The sequence below is a fragment of the Bos taurus genome, chromosome 24 (genome assembly GCF_002263795.3).
Source record: "Bos taurus isolate L1 Dominette 01449 registration number 42190680 breed Hereford chromosome 24, ARS-UCD2.0, whole genome shotgun sequence".
NCBI classification, from domain to species: domain Eukaryota; kingdom Metazoa; phylum Chordata; class Mammalia; order Artiodactyla; family Bovidae; genus Bos; species Bos taurus.
Window position 1 is genome coordinate 3,797,501 of NC_037351.1, and position 25,678 is coordinate 3,823,178.

At 38.9% G+C, this 25,678-nt stretch overlaps 1 protein-coding gene across 2 annotated transcripts in view; it reads right to left on the reverse strand.

Moving 5' to 3' along the window:
* The window catches only part of ZNF407 (zinc finger protein 407), a 385,365-nt gene that overhangs the window by 225,984 nt on the left and 133,703 nt on the right, over positions 1–25,678 (reverse strand). For both annotated transcript variants that reach the window (XM_005223947.5, XM_015460033.3), the window contains exon 4: positions 12,434–12,508. In XM_005223947.5, coding sequence (XP_005224004.1) covers positions 12,434–12,508 — 75 coding nt within the window. The remainder of the gene's footprint in view (positions 1–12,433; positions 12,509–25,678) is intronic.

Genomic DNA, 25,678 nt, shown 5'->3' on the forward strand with positions numbered 1-25,678 from the left:
AAAGTGAGTTGATAGCCACATGAATTAATGATTCCCCACTGTAATTTCAGATGAATTTTTAACTTTATTTTATTTTTAAACTTTACAATATTGTATTAGCTTTGCCAAATATCGAAATGAATCTACCACAGGTATACCTGTGTTCCCCATCCTGAACCCTCCTCCCTCCTCCCTCCTCCCTCCCCATCAGATGAATTTTTAAAGACTAGTGATGTTCTAAGAATTGACAATTTTGTTGATGTTTTCCATTCATAACATTACCAATCAGAGAGCCATCTCTTCAAGACTCTTATCAAGTTTTCCTCCTTCACTGAATGGATGCTTCAGGTACTGGCTAGAGAACCAAAGAGAGGGTTCTAAAGCCAACTCTCTCTGTTGCCCATCAAGCATGATGTGGGTCGTTTAAATGTGGCAAACCAGGGTCTCACTACACAGACCTCAGGGCACAAAACTGGGCCAAATAAATTCTGCTCATCATTGGTCCATTTGTGGCTCCATTTTTAAAATTTACTCACTCAATAAGAGAATGAACATCTGTGAATTTTCCACTGAACATCAGAACTAGAACATTACATTCCAGCTTTTAATTCAGTCCTACCGTGTATCTCTAGCTCAGAGTGACTACGCTCTTGACATTTTTATCATTCTTTCTTTTATTTCCATCAGATCCAGACGTTGATCTGTTTGATTAACCTGGTTTGGTCTTTATGACTTCTCCAGAGGCGCGAGACAACCATGAGAAGCCGAGCACACTGTGGCCTGAAGGCGGGCCCAACTTCCAGCTAAATTAAGAGCTCGGACTCGGAGCACCCGAGCACACCAGCGTCTCGTCACTTAGGGATCAACGATACGGTAAACGTGAGCTGCAAACGTCAATGGCTTAGTGCACAAGTAAAGGAGCGCTGTGTGTAGAGGCTCTCTTTAGTCTGATGAGGAGCCTAAGGCTTCTGTGAGACACAGAGAAGGCACCCCGCCACTGATGGAGTCTTTGGACCCCTTGGCAGCTTCAGACAGAGCATCTGGTTTTTACTGATTTTACACAGTAGTGTTCCATGTAAAGTTTAACAGAAAGAGAGAAACCAAAAATTCCCTGAAACTTTGAACATGTTCATATATTGCTACTACTATGAGTACTAATAAATAATAAGCACTGGGTTAATTCTTGTTAGAAATTTTCCTAATCTTCAAAATCTGATTACCATATCAACAATATTTTTTTAGAAAAAGGAAAGCATAAAATTTTAAATACCAGATATCCAGCCATAAGACTGCCACTTCCTAGTTGCCAAAAACATATGGCATATCCATTATTATTTAATTGCAAATGTGAAATGAGAAAAAACATTCTCAATATTATAGTGCACTATGAGAATGAAAGCGGAAATTATTGTTTTAATTAGCTTCAAAGAAAATCTGTGTATAATTTTAAAAAAAACTTCATATATATTCCACTGAATCTACTATTTCCCATAATCCCTTTCTGTACCAGATTAGCATGAAAAAAGAGACAGAGATATAGGTTTAAACCTCAGCAACTAAAAATTTCTTTAATGTTTTTATCTAACAATAAGTACTTATTATGTTAAAAAAAATGCTGTGTTTATATATAGTATGACTTTTTTTTGGTACTCGTATAAGTATAAATCTATGTCCATGTCACCATAACCCTGAGGAATGAGAACATGTGTCCTGGGCCTCCCAAATGAGAAGACAATAAATCCACAGTGACTCAGGAAGAATGCATTTGAGGTTGACGCAATTAACAGGCAGGACCACAGATAGTTACATACACTATTTTGCAATACTTTTATTAAAATGTGACTATAAATCGTACGTTACACCCATTAGGAAAAAGTCCAACTTAAAAAAGGAAAATTTCAATGAGAATTTTAATATCTTAAATTATCAATATTCACTGAAGATCAATCACCTTCTGACAGCCTGAGACAAGGAGGACAGTTGGAAACCATAACCCTCAAGAAATGACCTGTGTGGACCCAGGGTATAAACCCGGTGTTTTTAAAAGAATAAAGAGAAACAAAGCAGAATGTGCTAAGTTGTACATCAGTCTTCTTCGGAGTAAGAAGAGATTACATAGAATGCAGATCCAGAGCAGGAATTTCATAATGCGACAAAACCTGGGCTTTGAAAATACAGCTGTCCCAGGCCTAGAAGGCATGCCAACATGGCTTTCAGTGGACACAGAGTGGAAACAGTGAACAAAGTATGATCAGATGGGTTTCCTAGTATCCTGACCCAATTTCTATACCCACACACTACATAAGGGAATCACTCACTGTCCCTAAAAAAAGCAAGAACAGGATTACATTAAAACTCAATGGAAATTATTACTTCCCTGAAAAGCAGATTTTGATATTAACATCACATTTCAGAAACAGTTCTAAATAGAATTAGGTTTGCCTCATAGAAAACTGCCAGTATTTGATGGTTTTTAACCTACGTGTTGATTTCACATGCTTCAACCTTATATCTTAGAACGTATCAGTGGGCATCATGATGGTTCTGAAGGGAATGAAGGGCCTGCTGAAACAGAAGGCAGTCGTTCTGCAGACCGCTGGCATCACCAGGAGGCCAACCTGCCTCATGAGGAGCGTGGCTGCCCGCCTGTTTCCTCCAAGCACGAGGGAGAGGGCAGCACAGGGCTGGTGGGGCACTCCTTGGTCTGAAGCTCACAGTGGGATCCTCGAGCAGCCCAGGGCTGAGGGGAGATATCTTGGAGAAAAAACCCTCGATTTCTCCCATCAGCGCTCTGTGGCATAATGAAATGTAAACTTCTTGTTTTTCATCTGTTAAAATGGATCATCAAATTGCTTTGATCCAACTTTACCAAAATTACTTTAGAAAGCTTGTAAGTTTCCTGAAAATTCCTCAGAAAAATTTTAAACCTGGACTTTTATAAGCAACTACCAAGACATCATGAATATAAAGAAAGTCTCACAAGAAGTCAGTACTGTATAATGAAACTGTATGAAAGTTGGTAATTAAGCATAATTGAAGGCTGCAGTGAACATATAGGCCTTTGTTCTCTTTAATTCTGGTGCTGACTGGGAATTAAAGATAAGAGCTTAGGGCATATTTTAGTCAGAGTCCAGATGTATAAGCCCCAGTGTTCTAAAAGCAATTTAAGTGAAATAAAAGAAGAGAATGGCCAAAAATATTCTAGATGCCTGCCAAGGGAAAACACCTACCTTCTGAACATTTAGCATATTTGATTGATCATAGTGGGGATCACTTACTCACTGACTTCAAAGAGAGTTAAAAGAGCAGGTATTCTTATACCCAAGATCTGACTGAACTACTAAACTAAATGGTAGCCCCACAAAAATCCTTAAAAATTAACCTGTCATATTAAACAACAATGTACTAACACACGAAAAAACAATTAGAACATTCATACTAGAAAAGGTATAGTTGACCTTCTCCACAGAATTCAATTTGATCTTATTTGTATATAGGAATGAAAAAGGAGGCATTCCTCATTTAATAAAGATTATCATTACTAAATCATACATTTCTGGTGTAGTAACTCAATGAACTAGTACTAGATTACATAATTATACACAATATCATTATACTTTTTTGGGTTTCTGCTTTGGGAGATGGAGTTTATATATATATTGTTATATATATATATGATTATATATATATATATATATATGCTGTTGTTTAATCACTAAGTCTTGTCCAAATCTTCTGTTACCCCATGGACTGTAGCCCACCAGACCCCTCTGTCCATGGGATTTCCCAGGCAAGAATACTGGAGTAGGTTGCCATTTCCTCTCCAGGGGATCCTTCCTGATCCAGGGATTGAACCCACACACATACAAAGGTGGCTCTTTAGCATTGAGTCACTGTGTATGTATATATTCTTTATTCATCAAAGTTCCATAGGAATAGGATGAAAAAATAAAGACAGTTTAGAGATGGAATAAACAAGGAAGAAACTCACAGAAGGCAGGCGCCTCATACTGAAGCTTGAAATAAAATAGTGACTTAGATTGACAATCAGGATAAAAGAAACATGGCAGCAGTGTGATGAGGGCAGGAAGAACAAAAGCATAGAGGAAGGGGGAAGTAGGTTGCAGAGTTGGGAACAGACCGTGTCTAACAAAATGCAGGCCCCCTCAGAAATACCACGGGTTTCGTTCTTGACCACCCCAATAAAGCAAGAAAGGGAGTCACAAGAATTTTTCAGTTTCCCAGTGCATATAAAAGTTATGCTTACACTACATTATACTGTGTTAAGTATGTAATATCATTATGTCTAGAAAATATCTGACTGCTAAAAACTGATTGCTAAAAACTAACCATCAATCTAAGCCTTCAGGTCATGGTAACAACATCAAAGATCACTAATCCAAGGTCAACATAAAATAAAGTAATAATAAAAGTTTAAAATCTTGTGAGAATTACCAGATGTTGACAAAGAAATCAGAAGTGAGCAAATGTTACTGGAAAAATGGAGCTGACAGACTTGCTCGCCACAGGGTCACCACAGTCCTCTACTTTGTAAGAAATGCAATATTTGCGAAGCACTGGGAAACAAGGTCTGCGTAAAACCAGTGACCACAGGGCTTATTTGCAGGCAAGCTCCGAAGTATGGATGGGGAGAGGCGCCTGGCACTGAGGGGAGTGGCTGGAGCAGGGGAAGCAGGCAAGAGTCCAGGAAGCATCTCTGCGACGTGACCCGAGAATCCTCCCTGTGGTCTGAACTCACACCAAAGACTTGCTGGCTTCCCTTGTATGGAGTGAGACGCGACGCCGACGCGGCGTTCTTGGTTCTCTCCCACTGGCCTTTCCATCTCTCACTGCCCCTTCCAACGCCACCCTGAAGGAATACTCCCACCTGTGCTCCCCTCCTAAACAGCGCTAAGCGGCCATCTTACCTGCTCATTTTCTGCCCACTCCCTTCCCCCAGCCCCGGGACGCACTAGAGCAGGAGCAGCCAAGCTCGCACACACCTCACTAGGGGCCTCCCTTAAAAGGCGCCCCTTCAGAAAGGCCTGTCTGAAAGCAACAGCCAGCCCAGACACCCTCAGGAACAGCACTTCTGCTGTGTTTTCACCAGCGCCTCCAACTTGATAAACTCCCCCTTCCCTTTACAGGTGTGTCGTTCCTGCATCCTTCGCCTCCGTCCGTCAACCCCAAATCGGAGGGGCATGAGACCAGAGGGTGCATGATCTGCAAACACGACAGGCCAGCTCAACTTTGGAACACAACAGCAGCAGATGTAGTCAGTGTCGACTGGGAGAATCAATTAATAAGTAAACTAGATGTCTTCATGAGCAACCCCCAGAACACCTCTGAGACAGGATTAATTGTTCCCTCTTCTAAACCTTTCTTTTGTATCATTGTGTAGCCTTTCTTTCTACATACTATGGATAACTGCATAACCTACAATATCTTCTGAAGAACAAGACTCATATAATACTCGTGTCTATTTCAATGCTCAAGAATAAAACACACAGAGAGAAATCAAATGTTAGCTTAAAATTAAAGAATGAATCTTAGAAAGAGTAGAAAACAGTCCTATATCTCTGCAGCACACATATGCTCTAACGCCTCGGCCTTCTCCCCTACTAACAGCAGGGTTTCCCCCGGAGTAGCAGACACGGTATTTTATCAGCACAGCTGTGACACACTATGAGCAGCAGTTACTTCTGACAGAGTAGAGAGCAAGGACCCTGGTATAAAAGTGAAGCAACCCTCCCTTCTTTGGCAGGGGAGGAAATGCCATGTCTGCTCAGCACACTCTAGGAGCAAGCATTCCTCACAATAAAAGACAATCTTGAAGAGTAAAAAGCACCATTTAAAGTGCACTATATTCGCAAGGATAGTTTTTAAAAAGTCTCATCACAGGGCTATGCCCCGCTGGACACAATGCCCCGAGAGCACAGGGCTGGAGACCACGTCCTCCCAGACAAATATTGACCCTACCTCACAAATATCCCTGTTGCAAAACTTCCCTTGAATTATGTGAGCTTTGATTTATATGAAGTTGTTAAAATATACCACTCACATAAAATGGGAATTTCCCATAAGGGAAAAAAAGATGAAACTAGAAATAACAGTAGTAAATAAAATGCATTCCATGAAGTCCACCCTACTTTCTGGAGATGAGTTACAATTTTGGCACTGAGCTTTCCAGAAGTAAACATAAGGAGGAAAACTCAATTATACACATGATTTGCTAGTACTTAAGGTCAGAAAGGCACACCTTTTCCTGAAAGAGAGACTGGAAAGAAACTGCCCCCAACCATCTCACTAGGAAGATACGATCTATGTCCAGGAGCAGCACGTTGAGCAAGATCTTTACAAAAAAGACATGACTTCTCAAAGCATTCTGAGATTTGTCCTTATCGTAAAAACTAACTACAAGATCAGTCAAAATGTTACTGGAGGTGGAAAGCAGACACAGGGGGAGGAAGGTGAGCGGCTGTCCTGATGGAAGGACACCACTCACAGTCCAGCCACGAGAAATGAGTGGAAGGAACATTTACTCAGAACAGCAAACTAATCTATCAGACAAACACACAGCATCGAGATACTCCACACAGCCCTGGGTTGAGCAGCTGAAGCAGGAGTAGGGCTCACACCACTTCATTGAAACTGAGGGGCCCAAGGGAGTTACGAGCCAGGAAGGGGGTTTTCTGTCCCCTCACAGGTGAGCCAGGAGAACCATCTGTGACTTGGCCCAAGCACCCCTCCCTAGAAAGTAAGCTGGAAACTTCCACACACAGATGACAAGCTGAAACCCCAATATTCTCACCTTACTTTTGCTAATGTTCACCTCTAAAATTTATGAAGTAGGAACTAGAATATACCCATTTCAGTAAGAAAACATTTGTCATAAGGCAACCACAGAATATCTAAATTGCCCATTTAATTTAGAAATACTACCCAAGTACTAACAAGATAACTTTGGTGGAAAATATATACTCACCTCCTTATGAACCTTTATAAATGGTCAGATTAAGTCAGTAAAACACAGAAGAAAGTTTTCTAAAAATAACAACCCTGAGTAAATGATGTGACTTCTATCTATCTTCCCACATGGGCGTAATTATTTAGCAGGGTTATCTGTCTATTCCATCCAACTTCCTTAAATAAAATGGTATTAAATGATCACAGGATATTATTTATACACTAGACGCCATCTACAGATGACAAGGAGGAGAAATGGGAGAAGGCAGAAGAAAGGGTGTCCTCGGCTCATGCAGAAGCAATAGTAAGTCACTCAAATAGAACAACCTCCCACTCGTTAAAACAAGCAATCCAAGATAGAATGAACTGAAATGTTTTTCCTCCATTTTGGCTCAACAGAATTATTTCTTGTATAAATATTTTTTAAAGCAGAGAGGAGCCCATAGACACTTAATTTTTCCAAAATTGGGCCTCATTAAAAAAAAAAAAATCACTAACCACTGATTAAAAGAAGAACTGAGAGGGGAGACCAATCAACAACAGTGACTGGAGAGCAGGCCTGTGCAACAGGCACGTGACCGACACGTGCTGCAAAGGACAGGGCTCAGAGACGAGAAGACGCACACTCAACACGGGACGGAACATCTCAGCGCGCTTCCCTGGGAACCAACTGCCTGTTTCAGTGGTAAGATAGAAACAGAAGGTACCGTACAGAAATTCACATGGAATAAACAGCAAGGAAAACAGCTGATCCTTTAAGAAAAGAAAACACAGCAATACCAATTTCACCAAAAGGCAAGTTATTTATTTAAAATGGATAATAACGGGACAACAACAGGAATTCATCTCACATTATGAACAGAATCTTTTCTAATAGGAAAAATTTGAGTCTACCTAAATACATCCAATTCAGAGTTTTTAGAAAAGGTGGTGTTCTCTCATTTAAAAGTAACCTAGTCAACCCATAATATCTATCACTGGCAAAGTTTCAATAAAAACTGTGCATGTACACGTACATACACTTTTTCCAGGAATGTCTGAGTTTTGGATGATATTTTCATGCTTCAAGAAAAAGGGTGAGCCCCTCTAAACTGAAAGACACAAAACAATGATGATGCTTCCATACAATTTTAACATATAAATACAAAAGTTCTCCATAAAGGAGACAAGACAGACTCCAAAGACCCTGAAGCAATGGCTCATAGCAAATTAGAGCCAATTTCAGGGCTGCCGTATGCCTATCCCACACTCAGACTAGATAATATCTGGTCCATTTAAAAGGGGGAAAAGATTGTATCAATAAACTCAAAGATACTGTTAAAAGAAAGATGCCTAACCACAAGTTCCAAACGTCTGATGGAGAGAAGTCTGGAAAAATTTTATGGCTCAGCCATCTAAAGGAAGGAAACCCATTCATCTGAACAAAAACACTGGTGAGCCCTGGGCCCGCCCTGGGGGCCTCAACGTACCCCACAGCTGGGCTGAAAATTAGGCACAATCTGGGACTTAGAATATGCATAGACTCCTCCAAAAATTGCTTCATTGAGAAAATATTGAGGTTTCAATCTAGATAGTCATTAGTAACTTGAAAAAACAAGAACATTATATAGCTCCTAGAGTCTCTGAGGTCCATGTCCAGTTTACAATCCTTTACTGGAGAAGCTGGTTTCGGGAGCACATGAGCCTTCCCGAGACACTTGCCAGTGCAGACGTTTTCTGACATGGTCCCAGACACCACAAAAGCCACTCAACAGCTCAGAAATTCTGAGTGCGTTGTTTCCTCTCCTCCTATCTCCACAGTCATTCAAAGCCCAGCTGATTTCCAAGTGCTGAACTACAAATGCTATCTCTTTCTATTGTAATATGCACCTGGCTTTCACATAAGACATACTTATTATGGCTGTTTCAATTGCGATAATTGTGGATAAGCTCGTTTTCTAGATTACTGTTAGCGAATTCAAAGAGTCATAAAGCTACTCTGGCTTACTGTATTATAAAGAGAATTACTTATTTAAAATAGGGAATACTTTAGAATGAACTCGCAAATTAATCAGCTTATTATTTTGGAATGTGAACTGAATGTGGCTGTATTTAGCTGTTTATATTTAAGTGTACAAGACTTCTAAAATACAGTAATATACTACCTTAAAATAAGTTACTGCAAATTTAGGAATACAAAAGTTGCTCTTATACAAGCAATCACCTCAGGTGTTTCCTGGAGTCAAAAAATATGTATTTGAAATTATTTATTTTTCTGTGGCTAATGACAGTCACGCTGACAAAATTTATTAGTTCATCAAACTATAGTGCAAGAATATGAATTTATTTGTAATAAATTATCATTTTTGCATATATCAGTCAAAGCACAAGGCCTAAATACTTGCAAACAAAATGCATTATTAATTTAATTGTCACAGCCTATTTAGCTAACTTCTATTACTATTTGCCATAATATGCAACACATAAGAGGGGAGAATCAAATTCAAAACATAAAAAGAATAAACTGATTACATTGTCCTAGAGAAATTAAAATATAGCAAGCTTGCAAAACTATAGCAAGGCATTAATGTTTTAAATAGGTAAGAAAAAATGTTTAACTTAATTGAGAGAACACTTCTGCCCAAAGAGATGGTTGAACATGCTGATAAAGAGTTTCTTTGTTTCCTAAGACTATTAAAAGGCATCAATTCCATCTCCAAGGAGGTAAGGAAGGTGCACTGGAAGGAAGGAGCATTTGGTATTCATCAGGCTAGATTCTGCTCCTTACATCTTACTCTTCTCCAGCTATGGACAAATATTGGTAAATTATGCTGTGGCTGCTGCTACTGCTGCTAAGTCGCATCAGTCGTGTCCGACTCTGTGTGACCCCATAGACAGCAGCCCACCAGGCTCAGCCATCCCTGGGATTCTCCAGGCAAGAACACTGGAGTGGGTTGCCATTTCCTTCTCCAATGCATGAAAGGGAAAAGTGAAAGTGAAGTCGCTCAGTCCTGTCCAACTCTTTGTGACCCCGTGGACTGCAGCCTACCAGGCTCCTCCGTCCATGGGATTTTCCAGGCAAGAGTACTGGAGTGGGTGGCCATTGCCTTCTCCAATGCTGTGGCTGAGGCCCTGGCATTCCAACTCAGCCTCTCTATGCAAGAAGAGGGACTGCCCTATTGATAAGCAGATACTATAAATAAGAGGCCTGCTCAAACACAGGAATTTTAGCAGTAAAAACAATTCAATCTAATGTTAAGCTCAGAGGAACTCTGCAGTCACACTACTTAGGAGGGAATGATATAGAAGATGAGGAATGCCTTCCCATTTGAGATTCATCTCCTGATTTTAGGACAAAAAATCATGTAAATGTTAGAGAAAAAGCTAATCATACCTCAAAGGGGAGAAAGACATACAATCCTTCTCTTGCCTCTATTTAGCCTTTCTTTTTGTATCAGGGACTGAAATGAAGGGAAGTAACAGAGAGCTATCCTGGAATGCAGAGGAAAAAGCGAATGGAAAAACCAAGAGCACAGCTGGAATTTTCAAACACCTAGGATCACATTCAGAAGACATCTACTATCCTTAAGGTGCCTGCAGGATGAATATATGTACAAGGTGATGGATCCTTCATTAATATGAAGGATATTATATTCTTCATTAATATGAGGAATATATTTGAACAATATGAACAAATATATTCAAATTTTTTAAATTCCTAAATAAAAACCAAAATGATATCCTTGAGTTCAAAATATATACTAGTTATACAACAGGGAAATATTTTATTTTTATCATGCAATCTAGATTGAATGTTTTCATTCAAATTTGTTTTGTGAATAAAACACCCTAAGTACCTGTATGCAAAGATTTTCAATGTGAAATATAATAATCACCATGAGGAAGAGCACTAGAATTGGAATCAGAAAAATAACAACTCTAACACTTAACTATTTATAAGATATTGTATATTTCTCAATCTGTCTTTAATTCTGTAATATTAGAAAAATAATGCACCACTAATATAGTAATATAGGCTTCTGAAGTGGCTCAGTCAGTAAACAATCTGCCTGCAATTCAGGGGACCCCAGTTCGAGCCCTGGGTCAGGAAGTTCCCCTGGAGAAGGAAATGGCAACCCACTCCAGTATTCTTGCCTGGAAAATCCCACGGACAGAGGAGCCTGGCAGGATACAGTCCATGGGGTCACAAAGAGTTGGACATGCCTGAGCAACTAAACCACCACAATATGGTAATATGATTAACGAGATAATGCAAGTAAAAGCAACAAGAGCAGAATAACTACAGATGTTTTGTTTCTTAAGTGCTTATAAAACATAACTTTGACAAGTCCAAAATTACAATTTAAATAATAAAAAACTTTCAAATTTCAAGAATAATGCGTCCAGGATCTCCCTAACACATAAATATTGTCTCAAATTAAATATAATGTGACAAAGAAAAGTATGAGAAACCTAAAGGCAGAAAGCAGGCATACATAACATTCCAATATTCTGACATAGTAGACATGTCCAAACAAAAATGCTTAAGAAAACAATATGCCACCAATAGAAAAGTCCAGTTAAATTTCTTGTGAATATAGAAAATATTGATGAGTATTTCAATTTTTCTTAATTTATTAAATATTTACAAATATGGCAGAAGAAGCCATAGGCTACAGTGTGACAGAACAAACTGCATCATGACTGGCATTTTACAACCGTATTGAAAACAAAAGTTTAAAGGAGTGTCTGCAGAATTTCACATGCTGTCTTTGAGCATCTGGGGCAAGTCGGAAACCTACCAGGTCTTTACAGGCGAGGATGCTCACACTAGTGTTGAAGGAGCTGCACCTTTTAGATTTAAAGTTTCAGAAGTAGCCAGGCTCACCTGGGAGCTGACACTGCTATATCTCAGCTCACCTAATATAATTAAGTCTGTGTGATGCAGCTAATTATGATACAGCAGCAAGAAGAAAGGAAACCTGGCAGTTGATGACATCGTAATTGTAGTGTTATTTTTCATGACATGGCAACCGTAGTATTATTTGGGGGATGACACAAGATGTATTTCTTTTTCAAATCAGCAATGTTTAATTCTACAGTAAGAATTCAGAAATGTCATTTTAAAACCTCAAAACAAAAATACACAAAGTTCAAAGGAAAATAGTTTGGTTTTACATATTTATTTTAGTTCATTCTAATGCATTCGCAGAGGTTGACTCCCTTTAATTTAGCTCTTCTGTTTCAAGGTCATTCCACAAATTGATAAAAAAAATCAAATCCTTCGAATCTTTTCCAATACGTTTAGATCAAATTTTCTAAAATTAAAATGCTACATGAAGTTCTTATGGGAGAATGGCATAATATATGATATTCAACATGAGAGTACCACTCGTGTAAAACATGATGAACTGACTGGATAAAACTGTAGGAGTCACCTCAGTAAACAAAAATCTAAAATGAAAATATACTTATCGTAATCAAAGTATTTTAAATGGATGAAAATTACCTTTCTTTTGGTGTGCCAACTCCATGTTTGCCTAATAGATGTGTATTTAAGTGTTTCTTCATAACAAATGCAACCCTGAAAAAAAAAAAAAAGACAAAAAGTTATTATAGAACTAAAACATAAGTCTCAATGAGAAATATATGCAAAATTAAAAAAAATTGACATGGATATATATATTTATAAATACATATAGTTGTAACACAAAAATGCACGTTACGTCACTGCATTCTAAGCAGAAAGTTGCATACAGACGGATATACTGCAATACCAGAAAACCAAAGGAAATAACTGCATTGCAATTCACTGGGTCATTTTCTCACTTGTGTATATGAACAAGGACCAAACCAACGATTTTAGCTCTTCAGTCACTGTCTTCACTTGTCAGTTAGTAAGAAAGATAAACCAACAACCTCAGTATCACACGCCCTGCCCCCGAGTCAATCCCACACTTCAATCATGAAATGAGTTTGAGAAAATGTCACTTTATTAAATATTTAAGGGACTATAAAAGAGAAAATGAATAGCCTTCAAGAAGCTTCCTTAAGAAGATGGTAATGATTTGAAGAGAGGTTCTTTAAAATGATATAGATGTTTACCATGTCTGCAACACATGCAAAAAAAATGTACTTAAGTGCCCAGAAGATATCAATAACTAAAACAAACAAAAAGTATTACCCGACATGCTATCTTATTTTACACACAAATCAGATCACTTAATTCAATTTTGTTGACATAAATATGAAATGGACAGGAATCAGCAGCCACTGAATACAGCACCATTCTACTGCTGAATATAGTACAACACAATTTAATTATGTCGTGTGATTGTTTAAAACAACTTAGATCTCATTCCAAAGCATCAGACTAAAAGAGCTCTCTTGATAAGCGAAAAAATAAAAATTTACCATTGTAACTTTCAATGTAAAAGGGCTTGCAAACATTTTTGTTAATTATGTATTACAGCTGTCCTTCATAAAGTTAATTACTAATAGCTGAAAGGCAACAGAATCTATTTGCATATGTACATGAAAGGCATGACATATGCAAAAATATGATTTTAATTAGCATTCTATGATATGAAGGGCTACAAATCAAATTGGCATGTTATAAGATTCTTAACATTAAACACTGAATTCATCTGGACATGTTTGCACAGACAGGCAACACAAGACCAAATAAAGTATTACGGCCTTATGGAAGAGATGGGTGTCAAAAGCCAAGACTGAAACAGTTTTTAAAAATGTAAATGTTCCTTTTCATGTCTGGTCTCTTCTGGTTATTTTCATAAAATATAGGGAACCTCAGTTTTGAGGCTAAAGTAATATTTGTATTTTTTTAATGACTGTGAGTTTATTATTCAAGTAACACATTTGTATACACTGAAAATAATATTCATTCTTTTATATACATTAATAACTATGAAGAACACATGCTTTACAACTATAAATAACCTATCACATCATCAATCCATAAATGGGAAAATCATTATTACATATAAAGAATCAAATTGTGGTGATATTAAATGCTTAGTAAAATAACAGTAACAAGACATTCTATATTTGTTTCACTTGATTTGAACAAAATAAATAATATTTTTCATTTCCTTTAAAAAGAATACCATAATAACAGCAGTCCATTTAAGTCATGACTTTCCTACTGTCCTCTATTTTCCTATAATTAAAAAAACATAAAGCTAATAGCAAAGGGCAAAGGTTAAGAACCCAGAGTTGCAATGCACAGCTTATTTATATGGCCAAGTATAATTTAAGAGATCTGAGCTTAGAAACCACAGTGCAGTTTTAAAAAGAAAAAAATTTTATTAATTAAAATGCTTCAGGTTTAAGAAATAAACAAAAATATTACACTGCACAGGGGAATAAACTACACTACATAGAGAACGAAAGCTTCTTATAAAATTCTGACATTATCTGCTGAATGTCTGTAATAGTAAATATCCTAGTAATATTTTATTACTATGGGGAAGAATTTACAATACAAAAACACAGCTCAACTGTAGTCAAATGCAAAATATTCATTCATTCACAACCTGACATTAATCAAATCCTTTTAATTTGGTCCAAAGTACTATCAGTGTAAAAGTCTCAATGTCTTCCTCAGTAAAACAGCTTAAGTCAAACAGGACCAACTGAACTTACCTACCTCCATGGATAATAATATTGCCAGTAATTTGAGAGCACTGATTGGAGCCTATACTTCACTGCCACCATAAGAGTATTAATACTGTAACATAATAATTGTCTTGGAAATTTTATAGTCTAAATACCACCAAAAATGGAATGGGATGAGACGGTTGAGATGGTTGGATGTTATCACCAACTCAATGGACATGAACTTGGGCAAATTCCGGGAGATAGTGTGGGACAGGGAGGCCTGGCGTGCTGCAGTCCATGGGGTTGCAGAGTCGAACACGACTTAGCAACTGAACAAAACCACCACCACCAGACAAAACAAAAATAATCCTGAATCAGAAAAACCATAGGACTGAAACACCTTGCTCCCAATGAACCCACATGACTTTACACTTTTCATTCTGTCTCCACTCATTCTCCTTCCTAGGTACCAGCAATTGGCAGATTCTCCATGTAGGAGGCAAAATCAGACAGTTAAAGCCGTGTCTTCACAGAGCTTTCCTTCTAAAATCTGTGGCTTCTCATCAGAATGAAGCAGCACTCAGCCTGCCTGGCTCCCGCATCAATCCTGCTCATCACACGTGCACACACTCATGCGTGTACTAAACCGGATCGGCTCCAGGCAGGCACAGTCTAGGCAACCGGGGTGAGTAGGTGATCAAACAAAGACAAGTCCCTACCTTGGAAACTGTAAAACCCAATGAGGGAAACAGGACAAAAACACCACCTATGACACAGAGCATCTTAAAGAGTGAAAGGGGTGGGTTAAAAAACAAAATAGAGAGGGAAGAGCTGACACCTCAGCAGGGACCAGCACTTTACCTTTGGGAGACTTGGGAGCGTAGTGAACATCGGGGAGCTGGTGTTCCCCCAAGCAGGGGCAGAGGCCGCAGAGGACACAGTGGCCAGAGAGACCAGGGGCACGAGCCTGAGGGACGGAGGGCAGAGGGGACTGGTGAGGGCACTGAGCCACGCAGCCAGGGCTGGCACTCAGGTGAGAAGGAAAGTGTCTGAACGGAGGCCCACGCAGGACACACACTTCAACAGAGGCTTCCAGCTGTTCTGCTTTGAACAGACTGGGGATGGCAGTGGGGAGAAAGAGAGGGATGAACCAACTGGCTCCTGCAGTAAAGCCCAGGCAAAGGTGACGGTGGTCTGCACCGAGGACCGGCATGAAAGAGGAGATCTGGTCAAATCCCAGACACGCATTCACAGCCAGAGGCAAACAAATCTCCATGGGGACTGGACATGGAGTTACAAGCAAGGAGTCAAAGACAACGTCAGAGATTTGGGTCTGGGGAAGCTGAGCTGGTTGGAAGGAGAATATCAGTTTGGGACTTGTTCAACGAGAAAGTCCACGGACATCCAGACAGATCTCCAATAGGAAGCAGACTCTACCGGTCTTGAGTTCAAGGGCAAGAGTCATGCTAGAAGTATACACTCTGTGGCTGTCCACCTGGGCAGTGCCTTGACAATCTAGAGGAACACTTTGAAATAATAAAAAGTAGTGTTGTTTAAAGTATGATTGATTTCCAGGTATCTATAATGGCCTGGGATAGCATTGTTTGAAATTGTTTTTGGTGTCAAAAGAAAAGTGCAATAGTAGCATTCTCATACTAGCTACAGATTTCTACTTTTTAGTACAAAAATTTCCTATTTGAACTTCAAATTTTAAAATCATTTTTTTCACACTGTATGGAGATACAATAAAAACCTCTTCGTTCAGTCGCTCAGATTTACTCATTGCAGATTCTCTTCACTTGTGAGTCATGAAAGATGATCTGACTTATCTATTAAAGCAAATACAACTCAGAACCATGACTGGAGAGAACAGGACACACACACAAACAGGAGCATCCAAGAGCCAGGTCTCGGAAACAGCAGAAAGAAAACATCAGAATTAAGCAAGGAGAAATGTATTTTAAATTGTATTAAATGTATTAAATTGTATTAAAATGTATTTTAAAATAAGGATGAAGGTACACTAAGAATTCTCATCACCCCCACTTGGAATTTGAAAGATTTCCCTTCTGCCTTAAAATCAGCAGTACTGGTCAACCAAAGGAATCTAGTTTCCTTTGAATACAAAATCAATACAAGCCAATCCACTTAATTTTCATCACTTTATACATATTTATAAGCAGCAGCCAATTCATATAATAAACTCCCTATGGCTGAAAAAGAAAGTATAAACAAAACCTTAAGTGATGATTCTCTGAAGAATGATCATGATCATTCCCCCATGATCATGTAAGTTTAAGATGCACAAAAATATATTATCAATAGTGTGATCTGACTTTTGGAGCAAATGTCACTTGTATGGAAGACAGTATGGAGATTCCTTAAAATCTAGGAATAAAACCAGCAATCCAACTCCTACGCATGTACCCTGAGGAAACCAAAATGAAAAAGATACATGTATCTCACTTGAGAGCCCCTTGGACTGCAAGGAGATCCAACCAGTCCATCCTAAAGGAAATCAGTCCTGAATATTCATTGAAAGGACTGATGTTGAAGCTGAAACTCTAATACTTTGGCCACCTGATGCGAAGAACCTACTCATGTGAAAAGACCCTGATGCTGGGAAAGATTGAAGGTGGGACAAAAAGGGGACAAAAGAGGATGAGATGGTTGGATGGCATCACCGACTCAATGGACATGAGTCTGAGTAAACTCCGGGAGTTAGTGAGGGACAGGCAGGCCTGGCATGCTGCAGTCCATGGGGTCGCAAAGAGTTGGACACGACTGAGCAACTGAACTGAACTGATCCCACTGTTTACTGCAGCACTATGTACAATAGTTAGAACATGGAAGTAACCTAGATATCCATCGACAGAAGAATAGATAAAGAAGTTGTAGAACTTATACACAATGGAATATTCCTCAGCCATAAAAAGGAACACATTTGAGTCAATTCTAATGAGGTGGATGAACCTACAACCTATTATATACAGTGAAATAAGTCGGAAAGAGAAAGATAAATATCATATACTAATGCATATATACAGAATCTAGAAAGATGGTACCAAAGAATTTATTTGCAGGGCAGCAATGGAGAAACAGACATAGAGAACAGACTTATGGACATGGGAGAGGGGAGCAGAGGGTGAGATGTATGAAAGAGTAACATGGAAACTTACATTACCATATGTAAAACAGATAACCAACGGGAATTTGCTGTATGGCTCAGGAAACTCAAACAGGGGCTCTGTATCAACCTAGAGGGTGGGTTGGGGAGGGAGATTGGAGGGAAGTTCAAGAGGGAGGGGATATATGTACACCTATGGCTGATTCATGTTGAGGTTTGACAGAAAACAGCAAAATTCTGTAAAACAATTATCCTTCAATTAAAAAATAATAATTTTTTATTTATATAAAAAATGTATAGAAATTTTTGCCCTTTTGCTTGATATATTGTTTATGATTAATGAGGTATTACCATTCTGAAAATGAACTTAAATGAATAATTATTTTTATACTATAGTTTTACATGTTAATTTCCATTTTAAATGGTATAGGTATAAATGACAGATGAACGAGAGATTTTTAATACTGCAATAAGCGTGCATTTCTCCCAGTGACTTCACAGCACCAAAGCAATGGCTTCTGAAAGATGCCCACATCCTAATCTTGTGAAACCTCTTAGGTTACATGGCACACAAATGGAATTAAGGTTGCTAAACAGCTGGCTTTAAAATAGGAAGATGATCCTGTATTCTCTGGGTGGACTCAACGTAATCTGTATCCTTAGACACAGAAGAAGTAGACAGAAGAAAGAAGCTAAGAAAGAGACACGACCATGAGGGCAGGATCACAGAGATGCTAAGCTGCTGCCTGGGAAGACAAAGGACTTGACCAGAGCCAAGGAATGCACGGGGTCTCTAGAAGCTGACACTGAACAACCTGCTTCCTAACAACCAGCTCCCAAAGCGCTCATTACCGAGGCTCCCCCTTCTCAGTGCCCCACGGAACAGCAGTGCTCTCATTCTACCATTCCTTCCACACTTACTAGCTGGCCTTCTTCCGTAAAGAACTTCAGGATTTTGCTCTTGTCTCTGTCTTGCCTGTTCTCTTTGGCTCTCTTTGAAGAGTACTTTAAATGGAATGTTGGATTTTCACTTTTATGCCATGCTTTATAATCAGTTATCACTACTATTCTCTGTAGCTGTCATACTACCCCAAAATTGGTCAATGGAAGCCAATGGAAGCTAGCTTCTATGTCCTTTTGACACCACTCTTCTTAGCATTCAGGCTCTTCCTTATTTTTTCTAGCAGATGTTCCAGGCTCACCAAGTCCCTTCCCTACTGGATCAGCTTTGGCTTCTTACTGTAAGGAGTGGTGTTGAGAAAGCAAGACCTAAATGCTAACTATGAGGATAGTTTTGGGGTATTACTGAGTCCAAGCCCTCTCAAGAGCGAAAAGACTAGATAGTTGCCTGAAAAGGAAACCGAGGATCTCAAACGTAAGGCCACACTTGGTACATGAGCATTCATTGTAACAATCAGTCATATCTTTTCCTTATTCTAAAATACCTTCTAATGTATTTTCAAATGGTGTATAAATACATTTCTGTAAATGAACTGCATTTTATCTATAGAAGCAAAACTTTCTATTGCTGTCTCAAACTCTAATAACTTACTTCTGGAGCTCTTTCTTCTCAACCACTTTCAAACACTTTCTGCTTCTCACTGCTGTTGACGCTGTTCCTCCCCTGGTCCTCGTCGGGTGATACTTCTACTCACACACCATCTTATTTCAAAGGTATAAATCAATTCCTGGGCTTCAGTGCATAACCTCTAAGTGAATGACTCTCAGATATGTATCTCCACCCAGGACCTTTCTCAGGGGCATTCTTTCTTGTCTGAATTGCCAATAAATCTTTAAAACATGTCCAACACTCAGTCATGATCTGCCCTCACGAAAAGGCTGCTCCAGACTTCCCTAATTCTACAACTGTGCCGGCTTCCCAATTTAATAATTACATGCTCATGTGTGTGCTTCTTCACAACTGCTCCCTCTCAAGACTATGCTTCTCTCTCTCAACCAGAGTTACCCTAGACCAAACCATTTTACTGACATGCTGTAGCTTCAAGGTGTGTGCTTCTTCACAACTGCTCCCTCTCAAGACTATGCTTCTCTCTCTCAACCAGAGTTACCCTAGACCAAACCATTTTACTGACATGCTGTAGCTTCAAGGTGTTCTCCATTAGAATTCACCCCATATACCACCATCACGCAACCTTCCTAAAAACACGTTCATACTGCAGCTCAGCGCATAAACATTTTATGCTTCCTTTCTGAATTGAATAAAGCACCAAATCTTAAGCAAATAAATATTAGTCTTCAGTCTTCATTCTGAACTAGCTATTCCTACCTTCTCGATGCACCCTCAGGAAAGAATCTTAAACTAAGGCCAAAAAATTAAAATTCTGACAAAAATGTGAAAACACTGTATTGTGCAATAATAGCAGCATGATCTAAATATTCTGATCAATAAGAAGTACAGAATATTTCTCAGACGATGTTAGACTTAAAAGGGATAAAAGTATGTACACAATGTAATCCCATATAGATATAAGTACATTTTTGTATTCAGACAGATACAAATATATGCAAAGAAAAGCAAGTATCAGACAAATTCACTCTGAATGAGATTTAGTTTTAGATTATTTATACTCTTTGTATTTCTACAATGAGCAAATTTTTTAAAGCAAAATGATGTTTCACACTTTACCCAGCATTTTTATGTTTCCTCAATGGCTCCACGTTACTGAATGAGTAACTGGTGGAGGCATTATCGGCTCAAGCTGAGAGAAGAGGGAATTGAGGCTCACAGAAGATAAGTGACTTTGACTTTTTCAAGAAAATGTGGCAAAGGAGCTGAAAATGCAAAAGTAGGATTCATGCCTGGTGACCTTTCTACAGAGCTCTTTCCACCATTCCACACCTCCTGACTAATGAAAGATTATACCCTCATGGGAAACAAGGAAAAAGAAAAAGGACATACTACAGAAATAAAAGTGTTCACAAATAAAATTGGTATAGTACAATCAATACTGTTACAAATGAGTATGACGCTTTCTAAAAGGGAAAAACCAAGTAGTTGATACAGGACAGATTTTTCTTTTAATTCATTGAGATTAGAAAAGTGCTATAATATTTAAAAAGAAAATATTTATCATATAATGAGGGTACAAACTAAAAATCAATGACCTGTAAAGCAGATCAGACAAAAATAAATATGTACGATCAGTTAACAAGTATAATTATGCTCAGAAATAAATATAAAGATGCTGATCATTATTAAAACAATAGTCAACTAAGATAAATTATGTTGCTTTTATTATAAACAAAATCAAGATAAAATAAAATATTGTACACTCAGTGTCAGAAATCAAGATCATGCTAATATTAGTGTAATAATGTAAAATTCACTGTACAATATTTTGAGAATCTAAATGAAATACTAAATCTTCATCTACATAATACATAAAATGAAATACATTATATACCACTGTCGATATATTTCTAAGTACCTTCCAATTATGCTGTTTAACCATGACTTGGCGGAAAAAATTTTCTCATCCATTTGTCTTATCTATAAATAAGCACACTAACTTACAGGAATATAGAAAAACCTGAACTTCAAATGAATTCAAATCTGTCAAAAAATTTACCTTGAAAGTAAAGGAAAAATATACGGTTCTATGATATTTGCTTACTCCAAAATTCAGAAGTGAACAGGTATTAAATAACACTTAAAAATTACATTTCTCAAACTATCTTACCAAGTCATTGCTAAGCCAAACCAAGTATGACTTTCATTGTTTCTCAAGTATCTTCAGGTAGAATTTCTCAGAATGCTATTGTCTTTATGGTTATAATTATCACATAGAACTGACTACTTACAAATTTTATGTGTTTACCCTTATATTTTACATAAAGAAACTCCATTCAAAAACAAATTGTCAACATCCCCAAATTTAAAACTACCAAGAATCCTTTAACATTTAACATTATAATTGTTATTTTCTTAAATGTCTCTGATTCTTCATGAAAATAAATATTATGTTTATTGAAATTCCCCATAAAGAAACAAAACTTGGAAAACCTTGGTTCATTCACAAGAAAGAAAAACTTTTCTAAGTGTCATAACTCTTTCAAAAGTAAGCACTCTGTGTCCAAGAACCAGCAGTGAGTTCTTAGATTTTATAAAATATTACTTTCAGCAATCAGAAACAGTGTTCCCGAGACACTGTGAGGTGCTGCACAAACACACACACTCACTCACACGCCACCCCAGCACAAAGGAGCAAGGGGAGACTTCAGCGGGTTCTCACCCCTTTATTTCTGGAGTTTATCTGCTCAATTATCGCAATTATTAGTATTGTCAAAACTATAAATACTATATCCCAAAGACCTTACTATTACATTCAGTTCAGTCACTCAGTAAGTCTCCAGCTCTTTGCAACCCCATGAACTACAGCAGGCCAGGCTTCCCTGTCCATCACCAACGCCCAGAGTTCACTCAAACTCATGTCCATTGAGTCGGTGATGCCATTCAGCCATTTCATCCTCTGTCATCCCCTTCTCCTCCTGCCTTCAATCTTTCCCAGCATCAGGGTCTTTTCCAAGGAGTCAGTTCTTCACATCAGCTGGCCAAAGTGTTGGAGTTTCAGCTTCAGCATCAGTCCTTCTAATGAATATTCACGACTGATTTCCTTTAGGATGGACTGTTTGGACCTCCTTGCAGTCCAAGGGACTCTCAAGAGTCTTCTCCAACACCACGGTTCAAAAGCATCAATTCTTCTGCGTTCAGCTTTCTTTATAGTCCAACTCTCACATCCATACATGATTACTGGAAAAACCATAGCCTTAACTAGACGGACCTTTGTTGGCAAAGTGGTGTCTCTGCTGTTTAATATGCTGTCTAGGTTGGGCATAGGTTTTCTTCCAAGGAGTAAGCGTCTTTTAATTTCATGGCTGCAGTCACCATCTGTAGTGATTTTGGAGCTCCCAAAAATAAAGTCTGTCACTGTTTCTATTGTTTCCCCATCTATTTGCCATGAAGTGATGGGACCAGATGCCATGATCTTAGTTTTCTGAATGTTGAGCTTTAAGCCAACTTTTTCACTCTCCTCTTTCACTTTCATCAACAGGCTCTTTAGTTCTTCGCCCTCTGCCATACGATTGGTGTCATCTGCACATGTGAGGTTATTGATATTTCTCCTAGCAATCTTGATCCAGCTTGTGCTTCATCCAGCCTGGCATTTCCCGTGATGTACTCTGCATATAAGTTAAACAAGCATGGTGACACTATACAGCCCTGACGTACTCCTCTCCCAATATGGAACCAGTCTGTTGTTCCATGCACGGTTCTCACTGTTGCTTCATGACCTGCATACAGATTTCTCAGGAGGCAGGTCTGGTATTCCCATCCCTTTCAGAATTTTCCAGTTTGCTGTGATCCACACAGTCAAAAGCTTTCACATAGTCAATAAAGCAGAAGTAGATATTTTTCTGAAACTCTCTTGCCCTTTCAATGGTCCAACAGATGTTGGCAATTTGGTCTCTGGTTCCTCTGTCTTTTCTAAATCCAGCTTGAACATCTGGAAGTTCACGGTTCACATACTATTGAAGCCTGGCTTGGAGGATTTTGAGCATTACTTTGTGAGATGAGTGCAATTGTGCAGTACTTTGAGCATTCTTTGGCATTGCCTTTCTTTAGGATTGGAATAAAAACTGACCTTTTCCAGTCCTGTGGCCACTGCTGAGTTTTCTAAATTTGCTGGCATATTGAGTGCAGCACTTTCACGGCATCATCTTCAATGTAATATTACATTGCTGCTGCTGCTGCTGCTAAGTCCCTTTAGTCATGTCCGACTCTTCATGACCCCATGGACTACAGCCTACCAGTCTCCTCTGTCCATGGGATTTTCCAGGCAAGAGTACTGAAGTGGGGTGCCAATGCCTTCTCAAATATTACACTGAAGACTTTCAACTAACTACATTCTTAATCATTCTGAAAGCAATCACATATTTGGGCATTTTTTTGTTTTGTATATTTTAGCTGTTTGTAGAGAGGGAGATTATAAACCTCTGTTCTGAACCTACCAATTTACTTAACCCTTAAAACAATCTAATTGATGGATGGAAAACATGAGGCGCTTTAAGTATACTTTAAGTAACTCCCCGAGATTGCACAGCTAGTAAAGGGCAGAGTCGGGATTTGAGCACAGGCTGTCTGGTCAGAGCCCACACACTGTTCAGTTCAGTTCAGTTCAGTTGCTCAGTTGTGTCCGACTCTTTGCGACCCCATGAAGTGCAGCACGCCAGGCCTCCCTGTCCATCACCATCTCCCAGAGTTCACTCAAACTCACGCCCATCGAGTCCATGATGCCATCCAGCCATCTCATCCTCTGTCGTCCCCGTCTCCTCCTGCCCCCAATCCCTCCCAGCATCAGAGTCTTTTCCAATGAGTCAACTCTTTGCATGAGGTGGCCAAAGTACTGGAGTTTCAGCTTTAGCATCATTCCTTCCAAAGAATACCCAGGACTGATCTCCTTTAGAATGGACTGGTTGGATCTCCTTGCAGTCCAAGGGACTCTTAAGAGTCTTCTCCAACACCACAGTTCAAAAGCATCAATTCTTTGGCGCTCAGCTTTCTTCACAGTCCAACTCTCACATCCATACATGACCACAGGAAAAACCATAGCCTTGACTAGACGAACCTTTGTTGGCAAAGTAATGTCTCTGCTTTTCAATATGCTATCTAGGTTGGTCATAACTTTCCTTCCAAGGTCTTTTAATTTCATAGCTGCAGTCACCATCTGCAGTGATTTTGGAGCCCAGAAAAATAAAGTCTGACACTGTTTCCACTGTTTCCCCATCTATTTCCTATGAAGTGATGGGACCAGATGCCGTGATCTTCGTTTTCTGAATGTTGAGCTTTAAGCTTGGTCACTAAACCATCCTGTCATTCTTTATCTTATAAATTATAATCAGGTATTGGGCCTTATTTCACACGTCTGATGCATCTGTTTTCTTTTTTTTTTTTTTTAAACTAAAAAGTTACCTGCTAAAATAAGTAAAGAAAATCATAATGAAAGGTATTTTATTTCTGAATTCAAAAAACAACACAGGTAAGCAGAACTTTTTTTTTTAAATTAGAGTTTAGTTGCTTTGATTAGTTTCTGCTGTACAACTAAGTGTATCAGCAAGATAGTCTTAAAATGCTAAAATCGAAAGTCAAAAACCTGGTCTAATCTAGGCTCTGAAATTAACAGTGACTTGACCTTGATTCAGTTCACAACAATGAAATGTAAAGCAAAATGAAATCACTGATACCTAAATTGTGAAAAAAAATACAATGAATTTAGTAAACAACTGTATTGGTCATAAACTGTAGAAGGAAGCCTGCTATAACCAACAAAAGGATACATAGAAAAGGAAGCAAAAACAAACAAGATCAGACACGTTCAAGTGGACACAGTGTGATAGGAAGGAAGGGTGAGTGAGAAAGAAGACACTGACCATATGGTACACAATTGAAAACTTTCAAAGAGTCCACACGGAGCAGCCCTTTAAGCTATTCATACCTCAACTCCTCAACAAGGGTGAGACCTCCTGTTACTGTAGGGTATTATCCCAGGAAAGGAAACTGCTAATGTGGTCAACAGAAATCCCAATACATGCAGTGCCCTGGGGGAAAGCGCAGCCAGAGGCCTGGAGGGCATCAGACCCGGGGAAGGGTCTAGCCATGCGGTGATGGGCGAGCCATCTCTCCCTGGGGTTGCTGGGAGCCCAGCGCGCCCTCAGGAGCTGGCGGCTGGCTTTACAGTGATGAGGACGACTGGAGCGGGAGGAAGCCAGTGAGAGCGCAAGCACGGGAGCTTTCCATGGAGAATGGACGCCCTGAATCCCAGGTCACCCTTCCAAACCATGAAGACTTTCTCCGTCATAGTCTATGCAAGGAGTAAGGAACAAAAACTAAGAAAATATACCATTTTGGAGCATGAATACTTTATGCCAAATAGGGTAACAAATGTTTGCCAAGAATTATCAGATATATGGCATTACTAATCTATTTCCAAA